Raw genomic sequence first — 20,800 nt, 5'->3', positions numbered from 1 at the left:
TTATTTGACCTAGGTGGAATGGAAAATCATAAAATCCTAAAGACAAATAACAACTTGAATTGGCCCATTTGTTGGCTTTTTCTGATTTTCTGTTATCCCTTGGTAGGTATGACCCAGAAAAATATACCAGGATTTTTTTTCCCCCTAAACAACTCCAAATTCAACATGTGATCCCACGTCTCTGGGAGAGCTTTTAACTATTGCTGTTCTTACATGATGCACCAGTGATGGCCGCATAGGCATTTGAAAGTAAAAGACCCAAGTAATTGTTGAAATTATTTCTTAGGAAATCTGCAGTAACAAGTTTTTCCCCCTTCTGATATTCAAATTTCTCTCAAATCAACTGACATCTTTGTGCTATGAACTCATGATCTTGTAATTCCATTTTCAGTCACTCGGTGCTTGACATGCACCAAATTTTCTACAAGCAGCCAATGAGCTTAGGATTTGCATGTCATGTCACCTGTGCGTCCAGAGTCTAGTACCCTTCATCTGTTTACCCACTGCTGACATGACACTTGCACATCTGAGCCCAAGGAGGCTGACACAGCCATCTGCACCCATGAACTCACTCATTTTTCATGAGCTCATCTTCTTTGATTACTAATTGATTCCAATGTCCTGCCTATATTTTCATTAGACTTTCTTTGTTATTGAGTTGTAAGAGATTTTCATATGCCCTAAATACTAGTCTCTTGTTAAATACTTTCTTCCATTCTGTGGGTTGCATGTTTACTTTATTAGTAAGGTTCTCTGAAGCACAAAAGTTTGGAACTTTTATAAAATACCTTTCTCTCTCTCTCTCTTTTTTTTTGAATTCCTTATGCTATTAAGCTTATATCTAAGAAGTCATTGCCAAATTCAGATCAAAAATACCTACCTCGGGGCTGGAGAGATAGCACAGTGGGTTTGCCTTGCACGTGGTCGACCCGGGTTCAAATCCCAGCATCCCATATGGCCCCCTGAGCATGGCCAGGGGTAATTCCTGAGTGCAGAGCCAGGAGTAACCCCTGTGCATCGCCAGGTGTGACCCAAAAAGCCAAAAAAAAAAAAACACAAAAATACCTACCTCTATGCTTTTCTAAAATTTAAGCTATTTCTAAAGTTTTATATATAAAAATAAAATCACCAAAAATTATAAAATAAAATGTGCAAAGGTCTTTGACCCACAAGTCCATTTTTGTTATTGTTTGTTTTTGTTTTGGTTTCTGGGTCACACCCCGCAATACTCAGGGTTTACTCCTGGCTCTGCTCTCAGGGATCACTCCTGGCAGAGTTTGAGGGGCCATACGGGGTACTGGGGATCAAACCTGGGTCAGCCTCTTGCAAAACAAGTATCCTATGCACTGGACTATCACTCCAGTCCCATGTTTGAGGCAGAGAATCCATCTTTATTCTTTCACACGTAGACATTGAATTTTATTAAAAAGGCTAGTCATTCTCCTCAATGAATTGATTTGGAACTTCTACCAAAAACAGATAAACTATACTGTGGGTGCTTACTTCTGAATTCTCACTTCTGTTCTAATGATCTCTCTCTATCATCTTTCTCTATCTATCTATCTATCTATCTATCTATCTATCTATCTATCTACCTATCTATCTATCTATCTATCACCTTGTTGGGCCACATCCAGCAGTGCTTGGGGGCTACTCCTGGCTCTAACCTCAGGAATTACTCCTGGTGTTGTTCAGGGTATTATATAGTGATGGGTCAGAGACCTCATCCAGCACAGACAGAGGGGACAGAAATGAGTAAAATGAAGAAATAGGAAAATTGGGGCGTGCTTCTGGGCAGACCTGCAGGACCCTGGCAAGGCTGGAGTAGAACAACAGAACAACGCCCTGGGAAAGGCTAAGCGGGATTTTAAGTTGTCTTGGGTACAAAAAAGGAACAGAGATCAGTGGGACGGTGTGTTTGGTCTGGTCTTTTGTTTTCTGTAGAGGGTGGATGTAAGAAAGTATGGAATATAGCCTGATAGCTTCCTGGCACCAGGTGGGTCTTTTGTGCTGGGGCAGGGTGATCTCTGATTCCAGGAATGTTGCTATCTTATCAGCCAATCACCTTTTGACCCCTAGCAGTCACCATTTGGTCCAAGCAAACCTTACATATAGGATTCTGGGGATGGAACTGGGTCGACCTTTTGCAAGACAAATGCCCTACCCACTCTACTATTGCTCCCTGTTCCATTGATCTTTAATTCTCTCCTATGCCTTAATTATTCCAAGTCAGGATGGATATGATCTTTAATTCTCTCCTATGCCTTAATTATTCCAAGTCAGATGTGCATAAATCAGGAAAATATGCACATCTCAACTTTGTTCTTTTTCAAGATTATGTTGAAATAATAATATTTCCAAGATTATGTCTAAGTTTCTTAAATTCCACTTATACTTTTTCACTTATGGGGGTAAAAATTAGCCAAGATAACTGTGTGATCTTCCTAAAGATCAATTTAGAAAGTATTAGCAGTTAAATAATATTAAGCCTTCTGACTCTCCGCCGAGATGTGATCCCAGCGGCCGCACGTGTGTGGCCTCACCACAGCTGCACAAGCATGATTCCAGAGGCCAGCTAAACTACTTTTGGTACCGGCAGCTCTTTGCAGAAATGTCTCCAGACTGAGAACTAAGCCGAGGCCCCATGCCTGCCAGGAGGGGAAAGGTTTTCCTCTCTCGCCTTTTCCTTGCCGGGGTGGGGCGGGGGGGGGGGGGAGGGAAGGAGGGAGGGAAGGGCGTGGCGACCACCATATTATGAGGACCACAAATGAGAGGTACAAGCTTGCAATGATCCTTGGAAGAAATTTCCCTGGACTTAGTTGCTAAAATACAGAAATCCAAAACCTCGTATCTCTTCACAGCAGGTCCAACTCTAGTGGGGAACTCCTAACAATAATAGTGAGGTTTTGTTGAAATATTGAATGTAACCAAAGTAAAGAGAAAGTAAAGTGAAATTTATCAGTTACACAGGTGGGGGTGGGTGGGTGGAGGGATGGGAGGTATACTGGGTTTTTTTTGGTGGTGGAATATGTGCACTGGTGAAGGGATGGTTGTTTCAGCATTATATAACTGAGACTTAAGCCTGAAAGCATTGTAATTTTCCACATGGTGATTCAATAAAATATATATATATATTATGTCTTCTGAACCATGAACAAATTTTTTTCCCATTTATTTGTCTTTCTTTTTTAAAAAAGTGTTTTGATGTAAAAGAATCATACTTCTTACAGATGTATTCTGAAACATTTTAGTTTTGAAATGGAATTTTTTTCAGTTTGTTCACTACTACTATATAAAAATACTTTTTCGGTATTTTCTAAACACAAGGTCATCTCAGGTGATAATAAAGATAATTTTGGGGCTGGAGTGATAGCACAGCGGGTAGGGCGTTTGCCTTGCATGCGGCCGACCCGGGTTCTAATCCCAGCATCCCATATGGTCCCCTGAGCACCGCCAGGGGTAATTCCTGAGTGCAGAGCCAGGAGTAACCCCTGTGCATCGCCGGGTGTGACCCAAAAACCAAAAAAAAATAAATAAATAAAGATAATTTTGCTTAATCCCTCCCAATATATTTTAGTAGTCTAGCCTCATTGCGCAGGTAGGGCATTTGCCTTGCATGCAGCCGACCTGGGTTCAATTCCTCCATCCCTCTTGGAGAGCCCGGCAAGCTACTGAGAGTATCCTGCCCACAGGGAAGAGCCTGACAAGCTACCCATGGCGTATTCAATATGCCAAAAACAGTAATAACATGTCTCACAATGGAGACTTTACTGGTGCCCGCTCGAGCAAATCGACGAACAACAGATGAAAGTGCTATAGTGCTACAGCTTCATTGCCTGGCTAGAAATTCTAGGATAGTGTTAAGTAGAAGTGGAAAACAGATATCCATATCTAACTTCAGAGAAAGCACCCAGTCTTTATGTATATATTTATGCCTGTGTTTTTCCTACATTCAGTTCTGTTTTGTTGTGCTATTTTTTTCTAGGCGCTCTGCCCACCCTCTTTTGGTGAAATCTTCAGTGTTCAACTTTTAGCTGAATTGTGACTTCTGTAAGAACTTCTCCAGGTAGCCTTGACATAGCCTCTATAGCCTGCCGTCCCCTTAGTTACAAGGAATACTTGTCAGCAACATTGTTTCTCTTGGATAAGCCCTACTTGTTCACAAACTGGCACATACAGTGGAGAGATGCTACAAACCAGCCTCTTCTTACCTTCAATTCCTGATCTTGATGGGATGGTTTCTGAAAGATCTATTTGTCCTTGCCTCCACCTCCACCCAGGACAGCACCCAAATTTCTCTCTGGTCCCTAACACAGAGACTGGCACTCAGACCCCTGAGGAACTTCTGTGAATCATTCTGAGGCGACTAGAGGGCATAAAGAGGGTTAGATGGAATTTTTGTCCAACAACAGTAAAAAGGAGAGCCCATAGCTTAGACTCGATGGTAGGACACCTGCCTTGGGTGATACCCTCAGTTTGAACCCTGACACTGCTGAGTCTGATCCCTGATGTTGCCTCTCTAACCCCCAGTGGACACCACAAGTGTACAATCCCTGGATAGCACAACCACAATCATGGGAAGGGAAGGTGTGGGGTGGTCATCGTAAGCTAATGATTTTTTTTTTAATTTTCAAGTTAAAAACATAAAAAGTCAGAGAGATACCTCAAAGGGCACATGGTCTGCATGTAGGAGGCTCAGGTTTGATTCCTGTCGCCACATAAACACCTTCAGGAGCAACTCCCAAGCACGGAGCCAGGAGTAGCCCCTGAACACTACCGGGTCTAGTCTCAAAAACCAAACCGAAGCAAATTAAACGAAAGGGAAGCCATACCTTCAACAGGGCCCATCTGATTGCTCACAGCATATGTAAGCATATTTTCGCCTTCGAGGTATGAGACGAAGGCCCGATCCACGGTGAGCTGCTGGGTGAGGTGGAGGGCCCCGTGCCTGGGGGCGTGCTTGCACGTCTGGTAAGTGATGTTCTGGCGAACGTGGTAGGACCTGTTCTCCCTGACAGCGCCACGCCTGAGAGTGTAGTTTCTAGTACTTGTGGAGGTCACAGCTGCAACAGATACACATTTTTTTAGTTTTTCATTGAATTGGAGCATGTTCCCTTAGAAAGCTCCTGAACGTATACAAGACACAGGCCAAACCATCTCAAGAACCTGAACTGACTGAAAACTAGTGTTGAAGGAAGGGGCTACAATCAATGCTGCCACTGTTGGCAGAGTCGTTCCCTCTCAGTGCTGGCCACGCCGCTGAGCGCACCGGGGGGCTAGTGCCTGAGTCCTTTCTCACAGCAGCCCTGCTGCTTCGTGCACAGAGCCCTCCAGAGTGAGGGCATGGCCAGAGACACAAGGCCGAGTGTGGTAGGGGTAAGACTGGGCTCAAGTCCTTCTGACTCTATACCTGAGTTTTGTCCAGTTTGTCCTCTGCCTGACACCATGGTGACACCTTGTGCTTGATTCAAGTCTAGCAGTTTCCTGGGAAAGTAAAGGCCCACTTTTCTCCCCCTGCATGGGCAGCACAGACCCACGATCTGGTCTGAAACTCTTCTACACAAGTCCAAGTCCTCACTGGCCCACTCTTCCCCATCTCTGCTCTGACTTTTGGCTCTTTAACCATAGAAAAGCAAAGGCCAGAAGGTATTATCATGCAACTCAAACCAAAACCTGGGGCTGCAGAAAGGTGCATGAGATCGAGGCACACATTTCCTTCAGGCAGCATTTCACAGAACACATCACACTGACCATATTAGCTATTCCAGGTAGAGAGAAGAGAGCTTCCTCTATACATGAGGAAAGAGGCTCTCAGACTCTCAACTTCCCCCCTACTTTAAACTTCAGCTTGCCTGACTTTATGCATTATTACCAAATCCAGCATCTAGGTTGTAATGCTGTGAAGCAGATTGGGCTGTGATTTTAAAGAAGATGAGAATTAGGTTACGAATAAAGATTCTAATACTTTTCCCTGGTACAGAAAGCAGGATGATTAAAAATGATATACTTGACCCATCCCTGACAACCTCTCCCAAACAAGGCTGATATTGATGATATTATTATTAAATAATGTAGTATTAACCTTCTTATGTATAGAAATTGGCAATCTTCTCAGGATCTATTTAATAGTTAGTTAATAGCAATAACAACAATGATATTGAGCTCATTTCACATGTTACACATTGTTCTAAGGACATTCCATGTAGTAATTCGCTGCATCTTCACAAATATCTTGGGAGAGATGCTTTATTCCCAGTTACAGATGTGAAAATTGGTCACACATACCTGAGTCTGAGTAATGGTAAAGCTCCTTGTAGGGCTCTATATCAACAGCAGAAGGTAGCTGAATGGAAGGTAGCTGGCCATGAATGTGGGTATGAACATACATATTGTTCTCAGAGTCAAATGTCTCAGCTCTTTGAGTGATTTGAACCCTCTCCCCTCCTGGGTTGAAAGTAATTTCCATGTCCTGGATAAAGGTAGCACCTGCAGGGGGCAAAATTTCAACATGGAGATAAGAGAGGCTTAGCTTCTCCCAGTAATAATTTCCAGATTATTATGAACTTCTCCCAATTTCTATTGATGTTGGCATTCAAGGAGCTGAACTGAAATCTAAGATGAAGGGCTTCCTTTTTTTTTTTCTTCTATTAAAGAGTGTAGTTTCTTTCTGCTCATGTCATGCCATTTCTCTTGGGAGAAATTTGTTTTCTGTGTGAAATGAACTGTTCAACTGGAGGTTTAACCACTATGTTTGAAATGTGTCTTGCCCTTGGCCAGAAACTAAATGGAAAGTCGCACTGTGCCAACTCTTGACATCCGTCCCAAATTGGCCTGCATCTCTGATCACTCCAATGACTTCAGGTCGCTGTAGTTTAAGGCTTTATTTTGTGTACAGTTTACAATTGTTCTGCAAGAGTGCTCATATGATATGAATACCACAGAAGCAGCCTTCTTAGTGAAAATACATAATGATGCCTATGTTCTATCACTTCTTACTTCCTTTCACTCCATTCTCCCATTTGCTCTTTACTTACCAACACACTGGTCTTCCAGAAATATACCAAATTAATTCTCCTTCATGATCATTTTACCTTTTTTTCTACCTTATATTTGTGATCCTAACTCCATTTAACAGAATTTTTTGGTTTTTCATTAAGTTAGCATTTTACACGTAAAAAATAAAAACAAAAAAAATCCCTGAAATCCAAAGTAATAAAAAATTTCTGAAAATAGGATCATGAATGTCCAAGACTGATTAGAAGTTAAATTTACGGATGGTTTGTAAGCTACATTTTAAAAAAAAGTAATATTTGGGGTGGGGGGCTGGAAAGAGAGTACAAAGTTAAGGTATTTACCTAGCATGTGGCTGACCCAGATTTGATTTCTAACACTGTATGGTCCATCAGTACCAGTGGGAGTGTCCCCAGAACAAAGAGCTAAGAGTAGCCCTGATCACTTCTGGGTATGGCCTCCAAAACCCACCCTTCTCCAAATGTTTTTGGTGTTGTGGAGATCAAATCTAACATGTCAAACATGCAAGGCAAGTGTTCTTCTAAGATATATCCTAGTCCAAATTTCCAAATGTATTTCTGTCACCTGTTTACAAACAAGAAACTTTTCCAAAATTATAGACAATGAAATATCATAACAAATGAAATGTAAATAGGGTTAGTGGAGATTTAAGTATTTAGGTAAATAGATTGCATAAATGCATAAAGTGAAGCACCTTCTGTCACTATTTCAAAAATTTGCTTTAAAAATCAATGCCTGGAAACAAGCTTGACCTTTCTAAGACTACTCGACTTAGAAAAAACAAATAAAACTAGGAACCCACCCCCACCAAGTGAAATTTGTTTTCAAAACAAAAAAATTGTTTTAGTATAAGCATTCTCCATGTGATATTTGGGCATGCCTAAGCTAACCTATTCAAATTATTCATTGTACATCTAAATTTCAAACCAAAACTACTATATTTCATTAATCTATTATTTGACTCAAGGTTTTACTTAAGCCTTGATCAACACACTGATGCTGACATGTACCACCAATGTTTCATACTTGGATGTAGCATAACACAACTGCACTAACATGCTAGTGCACACTAACTTGCGCACTAACAAGAAACTACTGAATTATGTGGCTGGAGGTAGGGGAAAAACTTCATTGTGTGCAATAAAAATACCAAACATGATGGCCACTTAATACTTCTACTGCAAACCACAACAGCCAAAAGGAGAGAGAGAGCAAAAGGGAATGCCCTGCCACAGAGGCAGGGTGAGATGGGAAGAGGACGGGGTGGGGGTGGTGGGAGGGAAGCTGGGACCATTGGTGGTAGAAAATGGGCACTGGTGAATGGATGGATATTCGACCATTGCATGACTCAAATGCAAGCACAAAAGTTTGTAAGTCTGTAACTGTACCTCACGGTGATTCACTAATAAAAAATATAGCTGTCAGGGCGATTTCTGAGGTGAAACCACATTTCAGGAGCTTTTGTTTTATGGGGTCATGGTTTTTAATTTTTATTGTATTTTTGTATTTTCTTCCATACCCAACTGTGCGCAGGTTCACACCTAGAGCTATGTTCAGGGATCACTCCAGGCAGAGTGCAGGGATTGCGTATCAAACTCAGCTTGGCCACATGCAAGGCAAGTGCTCCACCTTCTGTGCGACTGCTCTGGTGCCCATGCTCCAAGATTTTTAGGTTTGTTCAGGATGACAGACTGACAGTCTGCTCTAGTGTCCAGTAATGCGAGAAAATGGTACTATTACCGGTCATAGGTGTGGGGGTGGGAGAAGAGGAAAGCCCCCACCCAAGCCTGCCCCTCCAGCAGAATCACCTTCAAAAGCCTTCTGATTGTCTATATGGATCAATCACTATTTGATAGACTTGTGATTGATGAATCAATTAAACAAAGCTCACAAATAACTTGCAGTAAACAAAGGCAAGAACCCAAATCCTCCAAACAGAGTCATCATATTACTCAGAACTCATAGAATTTACCCGAAATAAATCACTGTCTTCTAAAAGCAGTTCTGGGCATGCTTTGCATGCAGGAAGACCAGGTTCAATCCCCAGCACTGTTTAGGAATGCCTGAGCACCACCAGGAGCAACTCCTGAGCACAGAGTCAGAAATAGTTCCTTGGTACCAATGAGTATGACATCAAAACAAATCAATCAATCAGTCAATCAATAAAAGCAGTTCTTCAAGGCCAAATCATCCCCAACTACCTCCAGACAAAAAACCACCTGTGTGTGCCCCTGGAACACTGTAAGAATTAAATCTTCTTCACTAACTAAAAACCTAGCACATGGATGAGAGATCACAGTGGGGGGTAAAGTTCTTCCCTTGATTCTAGTGGACTCAGTTCCATCCCCAAAACAGCACATGATACCCTGAGTATCACCAGGAGTGACTGATCCCTAAACAAAGAGTCAAAAGTAAGCCCTGAGCACCACTGAGTGTGAGCACAAAGCCCAAAATTAAACAAACCTTAAGACTCAGCCACAAGGAGTAATGGCATCTCAGTAACGGTGACTATCCACCCGCTCGGAAAACCCGACTCACCTGTAAGTCGGAAGCCATTCTCCCAGCCTGGTTTTTCTAAAGCAAAGAGCCAGCCAAATAGGCCCCCGATGGGGATGAGAGGGAGTAAGGCCCGGGCAGCGGGCACTGGGAAGGAGCTGATGGACGTGTATGCTCTGCCGTCATTGCCCACCATGTAACTATGCAGGTCCAAGTCGGAGAAGTCCATGGAGTCGTGGCCCACGCGGAGGTGGCCGCTCACTTTCCCAATCACTCGGTTTGGTGCCCCTGTGAGACAGCAAATCCAGTCAGCCTGGCCCACTGTTCCAGCTGAGAAAGGACTCAGAGCTCTGTGATTTCCTAACCAACCCATTAACCTTCCAAGCAACAGACACATCTTCCCTCCTGTGTCTCCTATCTGCCCCCACCCCTGCCCACATGACTCTCAGGAGAAGGAGCGATTCCTGCTTATTTTCCAGAAGGGAATCCAGATTGCAGGTATTCCTGTTTGAGGTATGGAGCACTTGCAAGCTGGCAATGCTTTGACCCAGTCAGTGGAACCACAAGAACCAGAAGCTGATCTCCCAGTAGCAGCAGCTGGAAGCAGAGATGGGCATGAAGTCGCATCCATTCCCCTCACCTTCGGGCAGACAGTGTATCCCGTTTCCGTAGTACTTGGAGTGACAGTGGCAGCAGAAACCAGTGGGATAGTTGGTGCAGAAGGCATGTTGTGAGCACTGCATGTGGTTCTGTTCACAGGTTTCCTTGCTGGAAGCTCTGAATGGGGAGGCTGGAAAGAAAAGCAGACTCGGATGAGAAGGGCTGAGTGAGTTCAGCCCGGCAGCTGCCAAGTGTTATCTCAGACACCGAGTCTGCCCGCTACAATCAGTCTAGGTTGTAGTAAACAAATGAGTTTTTGATGGTTTAAGCAACAGGAACAACATTTAATCCAGGGGAATCAACTTGTTTTCACTCCTGGCATGAGATCGTACTGACAGCTCCCTTCTGGTCTCACTGCAAAGCTGGGGAAATAGGAGGAAATGGGGCCACGCTGATTTGACTACAGAAACACGAAGCCCCACTGGTAACCATATGTTTATACAGTCCAACACCCCACTACCACCAAAAAGGACCAAATTTCAGCAATTTCGCATGCTTTAACCTCTTCTTGAAGACCTCCTAATAAGACCAGAGACCAGCCAGAGCCTAACCATTTGTCTTCTTTTTTTTTTTTTTTTTGCTTTTTGGGTCACACCCGGCAATGCACAGGGATCATTCCTGGCTCATGCACTCTGGAATTACCCCTGGCGGTGCTCAGGGGACCATATGGGATGCTGGGATTCGAACCCGGGTCGGCCGCGTGCAAGGCAAACGCCCTACCCGCTGTGCTATCACTCCAGCCCACCATTTGTCTTCTTTTAGGTGACCCAGAACTTTAAACAAAGTTTGTTTTACTACCCAGAAAAAAAAATTTTCCTTCTGAGAAAGCCTGTAAAGAACATAAAAAGTCTATAAAGAGAAGCAGAGAGGGAAGGGAGGGAGAAGGGAAGCTGGTGATTAAAATATTCTCTGCCATTGTAGGGATTCTTACAAAGTGTAAGGCCCGAGCAGGAATCCAGCCCTGGAAGAGAGGTTGGCTGAGATACAGTGCTGCTGGGATGCCACAGTGGTTGCCAGATAACCTCAGGGCTCCAGCAGGGATTTCCCACTTCCCTCTCCTACCTCTGCCTATTCAAAAAAAGAGAAGGACAGAGCCTTTGTACAGTAGATAGGGCACTTGTCTTGCATATGGCTAGCCCAGATTCCATCCCCAGCACCCGAAGTGGCTCTCTAAGCACTGCCAGGAGTGATCCCTGAGCACAGAGCCAGAAATAAGTCCTGAACATCATTGGGTGTGGCCCAAACACTCAAACACTAAAAAACAAATTAATGAAACTAAAAAATAAAAAAGAAAGAAAAAGTAGGTTATGTGTGCTACAAAGAAACCAAAGAAGAAGAGCAGATGATGTAAAGAACTGGCCAAGGAAGTGAGGGACAACCAGGGATGCTGATTGATGGAGTTTTCTTCCTGACACTGAGGATGATGCCAGGGTCGCCAGGAGAGTGAGGGGCTATGTGCATCTCTTCCTCCACCTCCTGGGGGGTGGGGAGGGAACTGGAGGGGAACACTCCTGGGCATGTGAACAAAGCAGGAGTGGCCCCAGCCATCCAGGGTTACAAGCTCAGATGCTGTAAAGTGGGAGCTTATGAGAATGACAGTCCCTCCCAGTAGGAATAATGAGTTGTATTCTAGATTTCAGTCTGAAAAACAGGAAGCAGAATAGTGGTGGGGAAGATACTGAAAGATCAATATTTTCCCAGTATGCCTGGGAGAAGAGAAAACAGAGAGTCCAATGGTGAGGTCAGGAGAAGAAATGTCCCAACAGTACAGCCAGCACAAAGACTAGTATCAGGAAGTCAATGAGAACCAAGTTAACATTTGAATAGTGTTTAATATTTGCCAGCTACTATTCCACAAACTCTTTGCCTAAGAGCAGGAACTGTGGTTTTTAATAGTCACGATTTTGCAGATAAGTCAGGCGAGACACAGATTAAAGTGGCTTTCCTAAAGCCAGACAGGCAATAGGTGGCAAGGCTGAGATTTGAATCCCGAAGTCTGGTTCCAGAGTCCGGAGGGCTGTACCTTATGACTCTATAGTGCAAGCCATGTGCAAACATCACCAAAGCTAATGAAAGATCCAATCCTGTGTTTGGGGCTGAGCTACAAAGACTTCAGCAAGTCAGGCTGGAGTCATGCTATCGAAAGCAGGTTAAATGGCAAAAGAAAGCCAAGATCATCCAGACAGATTTCCCAGCACACCAGAAAAAGCACTGGCAAGAAATGAGTGGTGGCAGCAGCATGAGCCTTGCTACACGACTTGACTGCTCTACATAGAGCCTTGGGAAAGCAGCAAGCCATGGGGCTGGTGAGACAGATAACGAGGTTCAGGTGGAATATCTGGGAACAGAGGAAGGACAGAGCAGGTGACAAGATTTGGAAGAGGCCTGAATGATTTGCTTGGGAAATGACAATTTGACAAAGCAGAATATTACATGTAACTTAAATTTTAATTTCATCTTTTAAAGAGTTTTATTTATCTTTTCAGTTTTTAGGATCATTCTCAAGGGTGCTCAGGGCTTACTCCTGACTCTCTGCTTAGAGATCATTCCTAGTGGGGCCTAGGGGACTATTATGGGGGTGCCGGGGATTAAAACTGGATTGGCTACATGCAAGGCAAAGGCCTAATCCTTGTGCTATCTCTCCAGCCCAATATCCAAATTTTAAAAATAGTATCATAACATGGTAGAAAAAAACAGAATGTAATATCATTTACATATACTCATATATTTTTAAATAAGGGTGAGGAGCTGTGAGAAAAGCTGAATTTTGCTATCATTGGGTTCATAGGGAAAGGGGGAACCCATTTTAACAAAGAAATGACTATCTATGTATCTTGTTAATTCTTGGGTTCCTCCAGCACAGACTGTCCCAACTAAGAGTGACAGTCCCTGTGGAGGGACTGACGTGCTTGTATGGACGCTTGTGACTTCAACTGCCATCAGACTCATTCCCCTGAACACAAGGACTTGTTTTTTTTGGGGGGGCGTGCCCAGAGGGTCCTAAATTCTAAGACTACAACCATGATCATGACTCAGGAGCTCAGGAAGCTCTTAGGAAACCACAGAAATGCGCTATGTCTCCTCAGTGTCCTCGCCCCTGAAATCAGGCAGACACCCTCCTTCTCACCCCCCCCACCTCCACACCCCACCCTGTCTCATGCTTCCATTGCCAAGCACATGTTTTCCCCAATGTACTTTTCAGCACCAAAGTGAAAAATCTACTGCAGGTGTAGAAAGCAGTTATTTTCAGGAAATTCAGACACAAAATAAAACCAAACTCTAACACTGCTCTCTCAAATCATGGGTGTGTCCTGTAGTGCCCTCTGTGTTTGATTTGATTCTTTGGTCCATTTCCTATTCCAAAAATGGATGGGTGGAATAGAGAGAAAATGAGGGATGGGGGGGGGGACTATAGACATGGAGAATTAAGCTGATCTAACTAAACTAAGCATCAGCATCTTATAGGAGTAAGAAAAAAAGTACAGCAATGCAGCCAGCAACTTATAACACAACTGGACAAAAGTGTGAACTGAATACATTGCAGATTGCATTTTTCTAACAAAATACTGCCTTAGATCCCATGAGAAACCATGAACCAAAATGATAATTATAATGGGCTTAATAAGTTACTGGCAAGCTGGTCTAGTGCAGTTTTTAAACAGATGTATTGTTGGATAACACTGAGTTGCCTAAGCTTCCCACAGGAAGCTTAAGGTTTATTGAGCCACTCCTACAATAGTGCAACTGAGGCACAACTAACAATCCTTTACTGCTTTTCTCTTTCCTCTATATCATTTGTATGATCTATTTAGCAATGTCCTTTTTGTATAGACACAGGATGACAATTGATGCTATGCTATGGAACATAGGCATTAATTGACTCCAACATAATATTTACTCCTGGGCATCCATATTTTACTTGACTTAAAGCTCATTTGCCCTTAGTTTCTAACACTCCAAGAGCAGGGTCCCAACAATGGCCTGATGGACCCAGAGCAAGCTGTGAGCTACCCTGGCATCAAAATGAGCCAGGCCAAGCGCCATAATATTTACTATAAGTTAAGAGCAAGGTCATGGACAAACTCTGTCGTGACCCCAAAAAAGAGGTAACTGAATAAGGACCCTGCTGGGGTTAGGAAAGACCTGGCCTGAGGAATATACAGTGAGATGTCCCCAGGAAGAACAAAACTTTAGGCTTAATATATCTCTTACTTTGCTCATACAAAATGGCAGTGCTAGAATTATTATAAGAAGTAAATTTACTATGACTGTTTAAGTGGATTACTAGCTGAGGAGAAAGTAATATAGCCTGGATGAAATCCCATCCTGGGGCAGATCTCCTACTAATCTTGAGTAATCTCTTTAGATGAGATTTTGTCCTTGAGAAGGAGTGGCCTTTACCTCTCTCTGTTGATTTGTACAAATACAAATAAATACAAATACAAATTTGTATGCCCACCCTACATGATTCCTATATAACTGTGCTTTAGTCTCCCAGAGACTAAAAACTGGGAGAAGAAGAAGACAACTCACAGCACAGAGAGGGAGTTGCAGATGGAGACAGAGACTAAGACTGGAGGAGTCTGAAGACCATGGAGGAAGATGGAAGATAGAGGCAAGAGACTACAAAGAAAAAGACAATGGATAGAAGGAAGACAATGGCAGCAGACTAGAGACCAGGAGACAGAGAGAGAGACAGAGACTGAGGAAGACAGAGGCAGGAGACCGAGGGGGAAGACAAAGCATGGGGACAAAAAAGACACCAAGAAAAGATTTAGAGTGAAGACTAGATGCTGAAGACTAGGTGTTGAGGATGAGAAGGTTGATGACGTGATGCTGAAAATGAGGGAGAGAACTGAGACTTTGGAGACTTTGAGGTCTGCGAGGAGACTTGGATGATGGAACTCTTGACCAGGACGACAGCCAAAACAACGACTACGACTGCACTGTAAAGGGAGAGATCGTAGGATGCCAGGGAATCCGCCTCTCACCCGTCCTTTGCCTATCCCCCAGAAGAGCCTGGAGAGGCAGCTCCCGACCACTGAATGCCACTGCCATGTCCTACCTGCACACAGGCCCACCACCACAAACCTTTCTTTCCACCCTTACCCTCTTTCTACCCTTTATACTCATTGTATCTTGTGATGTTGTGTGAAAACTCATAGTGTATGTGAGAATATAAAACAGGATGAACAAAAACACATATTCAGCCTTCCAGGAAAGGCTGTCACAATAGTTTCCTTCCTGTCAGCAAGAAAGGAGGCTCCTTCTAGGATCCCTAGTCCAAATCCACACCTGTGCTACTGTCTGGAGTATCACACATCTGTCCCACCTGACTGCACACACCTGTCCAAACTACAGGAACACACACACCTACCAAACCACAGAAACACACAGCTGTCCCACCTGAATACAGGGATGCACACCTGTGCTACCTGACCTCAATAATGCACAGCTGTCCCACCTAATTGCATGGATGCAGGGTGTCACCTAATTAAATCTGAGTGCATATCTGAGCCAAATTAGACTCTTGTGACACAAATATGTAACTGTCACCTTCCTCTCTTCCTCTCAGGGCTCCCTCACAGTCTCTGTAGTCAGAGATGCCACCCAGAATGTTCAAAGTTCAGATTCCTTCTCTGTAAGATAGGAATGATGACAGTAGGTACCTCCTGACTCGATATTAAGGACTAACCCGGATGGCAGAGTTGGAAGTAAAGTTCCTCCTCTGAGTTTCAGGGGGTACTCAAAGATGTGAGTGAAAATTCCCACTAGTGTCAGGTCAAAGGAAGGCACTTAGTACTTGGGCAATATTTTTCATGAAAACTACTGACAACGAAACCACTGGTACTTCCTAGAGAAATGAGAGCCTTCAGACATTTCACAGCTGATCCTATAGCCTGTGGAAGCAGAACAAAGCAAATAAAAGGAGATTATGACATTCTTGCCTGGGGTAGACCAGAGCAAAAAAGATAATCATCTGAACAAAAATAAGTATCTCTAAAAAAGACTCTAAGAGGATATTTTAAAAAGGAGGAGAGATGTTGGGGTGTTTAGACTAAATCTTAATTTCTTACTTAAGCAAGATTACTGTGAAGTTTAAAGGGGAAAATAAACTGCACTGTGCATTGTGGCTCCTATACCCTGTTATACAGCTTATTTCTAATAGTTAACAAGGAAAACAGGGGGAAAATGAGCATAGTCCTTCCCCATACAACATAGCAGAGCTGGGAATCAAACTTCTATCTGCCTAACACCACAATCCACTGTCTCAGCAGGAAAACCAGGAAGCACGGCTCATGGGCAGACTGGTAGCATGGATTATGCTGAGTCTCTGCTACGTCCACCAGCCATCTCCGTGGGCATTTACTTTGGCCTAGTGAATCTCTGGCTACCAAGGTTTTACTTCAAAAATTCAAAGTTAGGATGGAGAGATAGTACAAGAGTTAAGACCTTGTATACTCACTGACCTGGACCCAATCCCTGATACGAGAGAGAGAGAGAGAGAGAGAGAGAGAGAGAGAGAGAGAGAGAGAGTTAAACACTGATGGGTGTGGCCCAAAAGACAAAACACACCAAAATATTCCATTTGTGGGCCAGAGACATAGTACAGAGGTGAAGGTACTGATCTTAAATGCAGCCAATCCCTAGTACCACAGGGTCCCAGCAGCACCACATCCTCTGACCTTAGCATGGAAACATCAGCTGGGTTACTGGAGAATTGCCAATAGGCCCCCCCAGGCCTCCTGAGTACCATCTGGGAGCATCCTCCAAACAACAAAACAAACAAAAGATTCAAAGTTCATTGACAAAATAAAACCAAGTATTTAACAACTGCATGGTTTCTCAGTAGCACATAGATTTCCTAAGGCCTGAATTAGAAATAGAATCTCCCCTATTTTCCTTCTCTACTTTCAAATTGTTTGTTTCTCTTTACTCATACAGGACAGCTGATATCCCCCTTAAGATGAATAACCTTCTAGTGATATCCTTTGTGTGTTGGGGGGAAGGAGAAAAATGTCTCATTGTGTGAATCTGCCTTTTCGACAGCATCTCCAAATGACAGGAATAATACGTTCCAGCAGCTGACAGATATTGGAGTTGGTGTCCCCAGGGCAAGGACTGCTAGCTTTATTCTCCAAAGTGGTTCATTCACCTCCTGCTCTGAAGCTCCCAGCACACACGATGGCAAAGGAGGTAACACAGCCTCTTCTTAACTCTTTATGAACACACTCTCTGGATCTGCTCTGCAATAATCTATGTTCATTGCAGGGCAGGAAATTGCCATCCCCAAATGAACACAGCCCACTCAGGAGTCCATCTTCACCTCAAAATCTTTTATCTAAAAGTCAAAAAATTCCTACCTTTACATGTTAGTTGGATACCAGACACTTATGCTGAAAATTCACAAAATTGTTAGAAGGGCCAGGAATCTTCCAATAAGATTTTCATCCTCTCTTTTACAGAAAAGTGGTCCCTAAGCATTGATTAGGGTACATCCCTTTAGCAAGCCTTCACTCTCTACCCTCTCCCAGCCTCACTGTCACTATACTAAACCTTTTATAGTTAGTAGAGGCGATCATCATTTATAAAGAACCATCTAGTATAGATGTTAGTTACATGGATGATCTCATTTAATCCTCTTGAGAAATGTGGAGGAAACTGAAGGTTTGGAGATTACATAAGCTGCCTGGAGTTACCAGGCTAGTATGGTAGCTTAGGATGCAAATCCAAGTTTGACACCAACTTCTCTCTCTAACCATGACACAAGGCCAGAGAGGAACAAAACAGCCTCTTCCCTGCTTACGTAACCAGCATTAAATAAGTCCTTGTCAGTCAGCAGAAGAACCCAGAAGGCCCTTGTTACCCAGTCAACGTGTTTGCAACCACACAGGGGATGGGAACTGGAGAAATGAAGGAAGGGAAGGCCTGAGGAACATTTTCACCCGTGACTCCTCTCCTCCTAGTACCAGTCAGAGGAGCAGTCCCGGAAACAAATGGAATGAATCTGTTCTCGGTTTCTCAGTCACATCTGTGTGCCCCTGGACAGGAAGAGCTAAGGTGGCAAGTTTCAGCTACGAAAGAGAAGGAGACGGGGATCCGAGTCTGTACTGATTAACCGCTGCTTCCTCTCAGCACGGCTCTCCTGGCCTCTCCCTTCGGTCAGTGAATCATGAAATGAGGACAAGACTCCAGGGAGGTGAATACCACAGCTGCACAGCCGTGAACCAGCGATGACGAGACACAGGTGGTTAGCAGTGTTCTTTCCCCATGGGCTGTTCTCTCCCCCACACCACTGATTTGTCTAACCCAGGGGAGCTCGAGGGCTGGCCTGGCATGGAGGAAGAATCTGGAATGCTTGTTGGAGCGGCCCAACTGGCCTCCTCAAACTCAGAGCTGCAGCTCTCCCTCACTAGAATGCGTGTGATGCCTCAGACCATTTTACCTTTGCTGAACTTTCAAACCGAAATATTTCATTACACTTGAGAGCGTGGCTGGCACGAACAACTCTGTTCTTCGCCTCTCGCTTTATGAGGTCCATTTTCAAAGGAACGTTATTAACAGCCAAGGGATTCCAAACAAAATTTGCCTGCCAAGATTTATTTGGCAAATAAAAGATGCTCTATCTCTTAAAACATGGGCTTTAAAAATCAGTTCCAGTCTTCTCTTGGCTAAACATTTCACTTACTTGCCTGAGAGAAAAAAAAAAATCTCTACTCTCTGCAAAACACAAAATCTTAGGTTTTCACGCACCCAGCTGCTAACCCATTTATCCCGAGTGTTGTCTTCTGCCCCTAATAGAAGTCCCCGGCTACAGCATGCTGGATGGACATCTGACATGGGATAGTTTGGAAGATCCTTCTACCTGCTGGGATGGGCAACTCTGTGTCCAAAAGCATTGCCCCTTTATCTGGGTAGGGCTAGAGGCTTCTGCTTTTAGCATAAGGTGGTGGGGGTGTCTGGGGAGGGTTCTATGAAGCTGAGCCATGGGTTATTGGCTGTTCAGAAGACTCAATTGGGCCTTTGGAATCAGAAGCATTTACTTTCTGGGGTCACTCTTTGGTTTAAGGTTCAAGATGGAAGATTCTGATTTAAGGTAGAATGACTGGTCACTAGGTGTGGGATGCAGTATGTGGGGCAGGGGTGGGGGGCTGGGTATCAGCGAAGCATGTGGGGGAGCCAATCCTACCTTCATTAGGTGTTAAATGATCTTCAGAATGGAAGGAAGTCTGGGTTCTGTCTTGGGTGAAGGATGATACCTCTGGATCAGTCAAGGGGTGCTCCACCTGATCCCCTTTCTCAGGATAAGTTAAATGGTCTCCATTCTTCTCACTTTCCAGGGAAGCTTCTTGGCTGGAGGGATTCTCCCGGAGAGCTGCAGGGTAGGGTTTGGAGAATTCTCCCCCATATGCTGCTGGCTCGATATTATACATGGGGGATGTGCTGCCGATACGAAAAGCCCACACTCCGCCGACCTCGAGGTTGCTATGTCTAAATAAAAAGAAAACAGGAGATTGTCACCAGTGTCCATTCCCCTCCAAAGGGAAGAAATTTACTCTGAAACAGAAAAATTACTGGAGCTAGAGATAGGGCAAAAGCTAAGGGGCTTCTTGCCTTGCACAAGGTCAGCCAAAATTTCAATCTTCAGTGCTGGATGGTCCTCAGAACACTACCAGGAGCAGCCACTGAGTACAGAGCTGGGAGTAGCCCCTGGGCACAACCGAGTGCACCAGAGCCCAGAACCCCCAAACTAAATGTTCACCGGTGTAGAAAACCAAATAAAACCAAACATAGATGATTGCCAGAAGGGCTATACCAACATGTTGTTGTATACTGCCTCTTTCTTTTACTTTTTTTTTTATAAGGCGCCATGATTCACAAAGTTAATCAGAGTAAAGTTTCAGGCATACAGTCTTCTAATACCAATCCCACCAAATATGTATCTTATGTACAGAGTTCATGGCTTATGCGCCCACAAAACACTAGACCAGTCCGGCAAGTCAGTATCAGCACTACATTTCCACTTTATCTAAAATCTTTAAATACACTCAAGAAAAATGTGTGCTTGAATGGGGGGTGGGGTATCTTATACTTAAATAATAACGACCTGGTATCCTTCTGATAACCCCTTCAATGAGTAATTAAAGTTCTTCAATACAATTTGCAAGACAGGACAGTGACTATGCCCAATTTGAAAGAGAAGCAAGGCTATCTATTTTTTTTTTACCGTCATCATCATCATTATTGTAGTTTAGGTCATGTGCTAAAATAGTGCAAATGTTTATGGTTTTGATGTAGTCCCTGCTCCTCACCCCCACCAAGTGTCCAAGCCCCTCCATTAATGTCTTTATTACTAATCTTAAGGCTACACAACTAGAAAGGCAGAGCTTGGGTTTGAATTCAGTAATAACAATAAAGCCTAAGCTCAAAACACCTACATTAGATTATATCAAATAAACAAAAAATCACAAAACAAAACAATTCACTACAGTCAGCGTAAGAGTTAACCCAGGTTTACATAATATTAGAGACTTTTTGCTACTTAGTCATATGGATTATTTAAATCACAGGAAATGGTGATTCCATGTAAAAAAAATAAAAGAAATATAGC

General features: G+C 43.6%; 1 protein-coding gene across 1 annotated transcript in view; it reads right to left on the bottom strand.

Moving 5' to 3' along the window:
• NID2 (nidogen 2) overlaps positions 1-20,800 on the bottom strand; it is an 83,034-nt gene that overhangs the window by 45,014 nt on the left and 17,220 nt on the right. Inside the window, exons 4-8 of the mRNA XM_055133867.1 lie at positions 19,379-19,680; positions 10,169-10,318; positions 9,571-9,816; positions 6,286-6,486; positions 4,833-5,063 (exon numbers count right to left, since the gene is read on the bottom strand). Of these exons, the coding sequence (XP_054989842.1) occupies positions 4,833-5,063; positions 6,286-6,486; positions 9,571-9,816; positions 10,169-10,318; positions 19,379-19,680 (1,130 nt within the window). The remainder of the gene's footprint in view (positions 1-4,832; positions 5,064-6,285; positions 6,487-9,570; positions 9,817-10,168; positions 10,319-19,378; positions 19,681-20,800) is intronic.

This window comes from Sorex araneus, chromosome 3 (genome assembly GCF_027595985.1).
Source record: "Sorex araneus isolate mSorAra2 chromosome 3, mSorAra2.pri, whole genome shotgun sequence".
Classification (NCBI taxonomy): Eukaryota; Metazoa; Chordata; class Mammalia; order Eulipotyphla; family Soricidae; genus Sorex; species Sorex araneus.
Note: the sequence above shows the minus strand (reverse complement) of the source record. Positions and strands in the feature narration are given on the sequence as shown.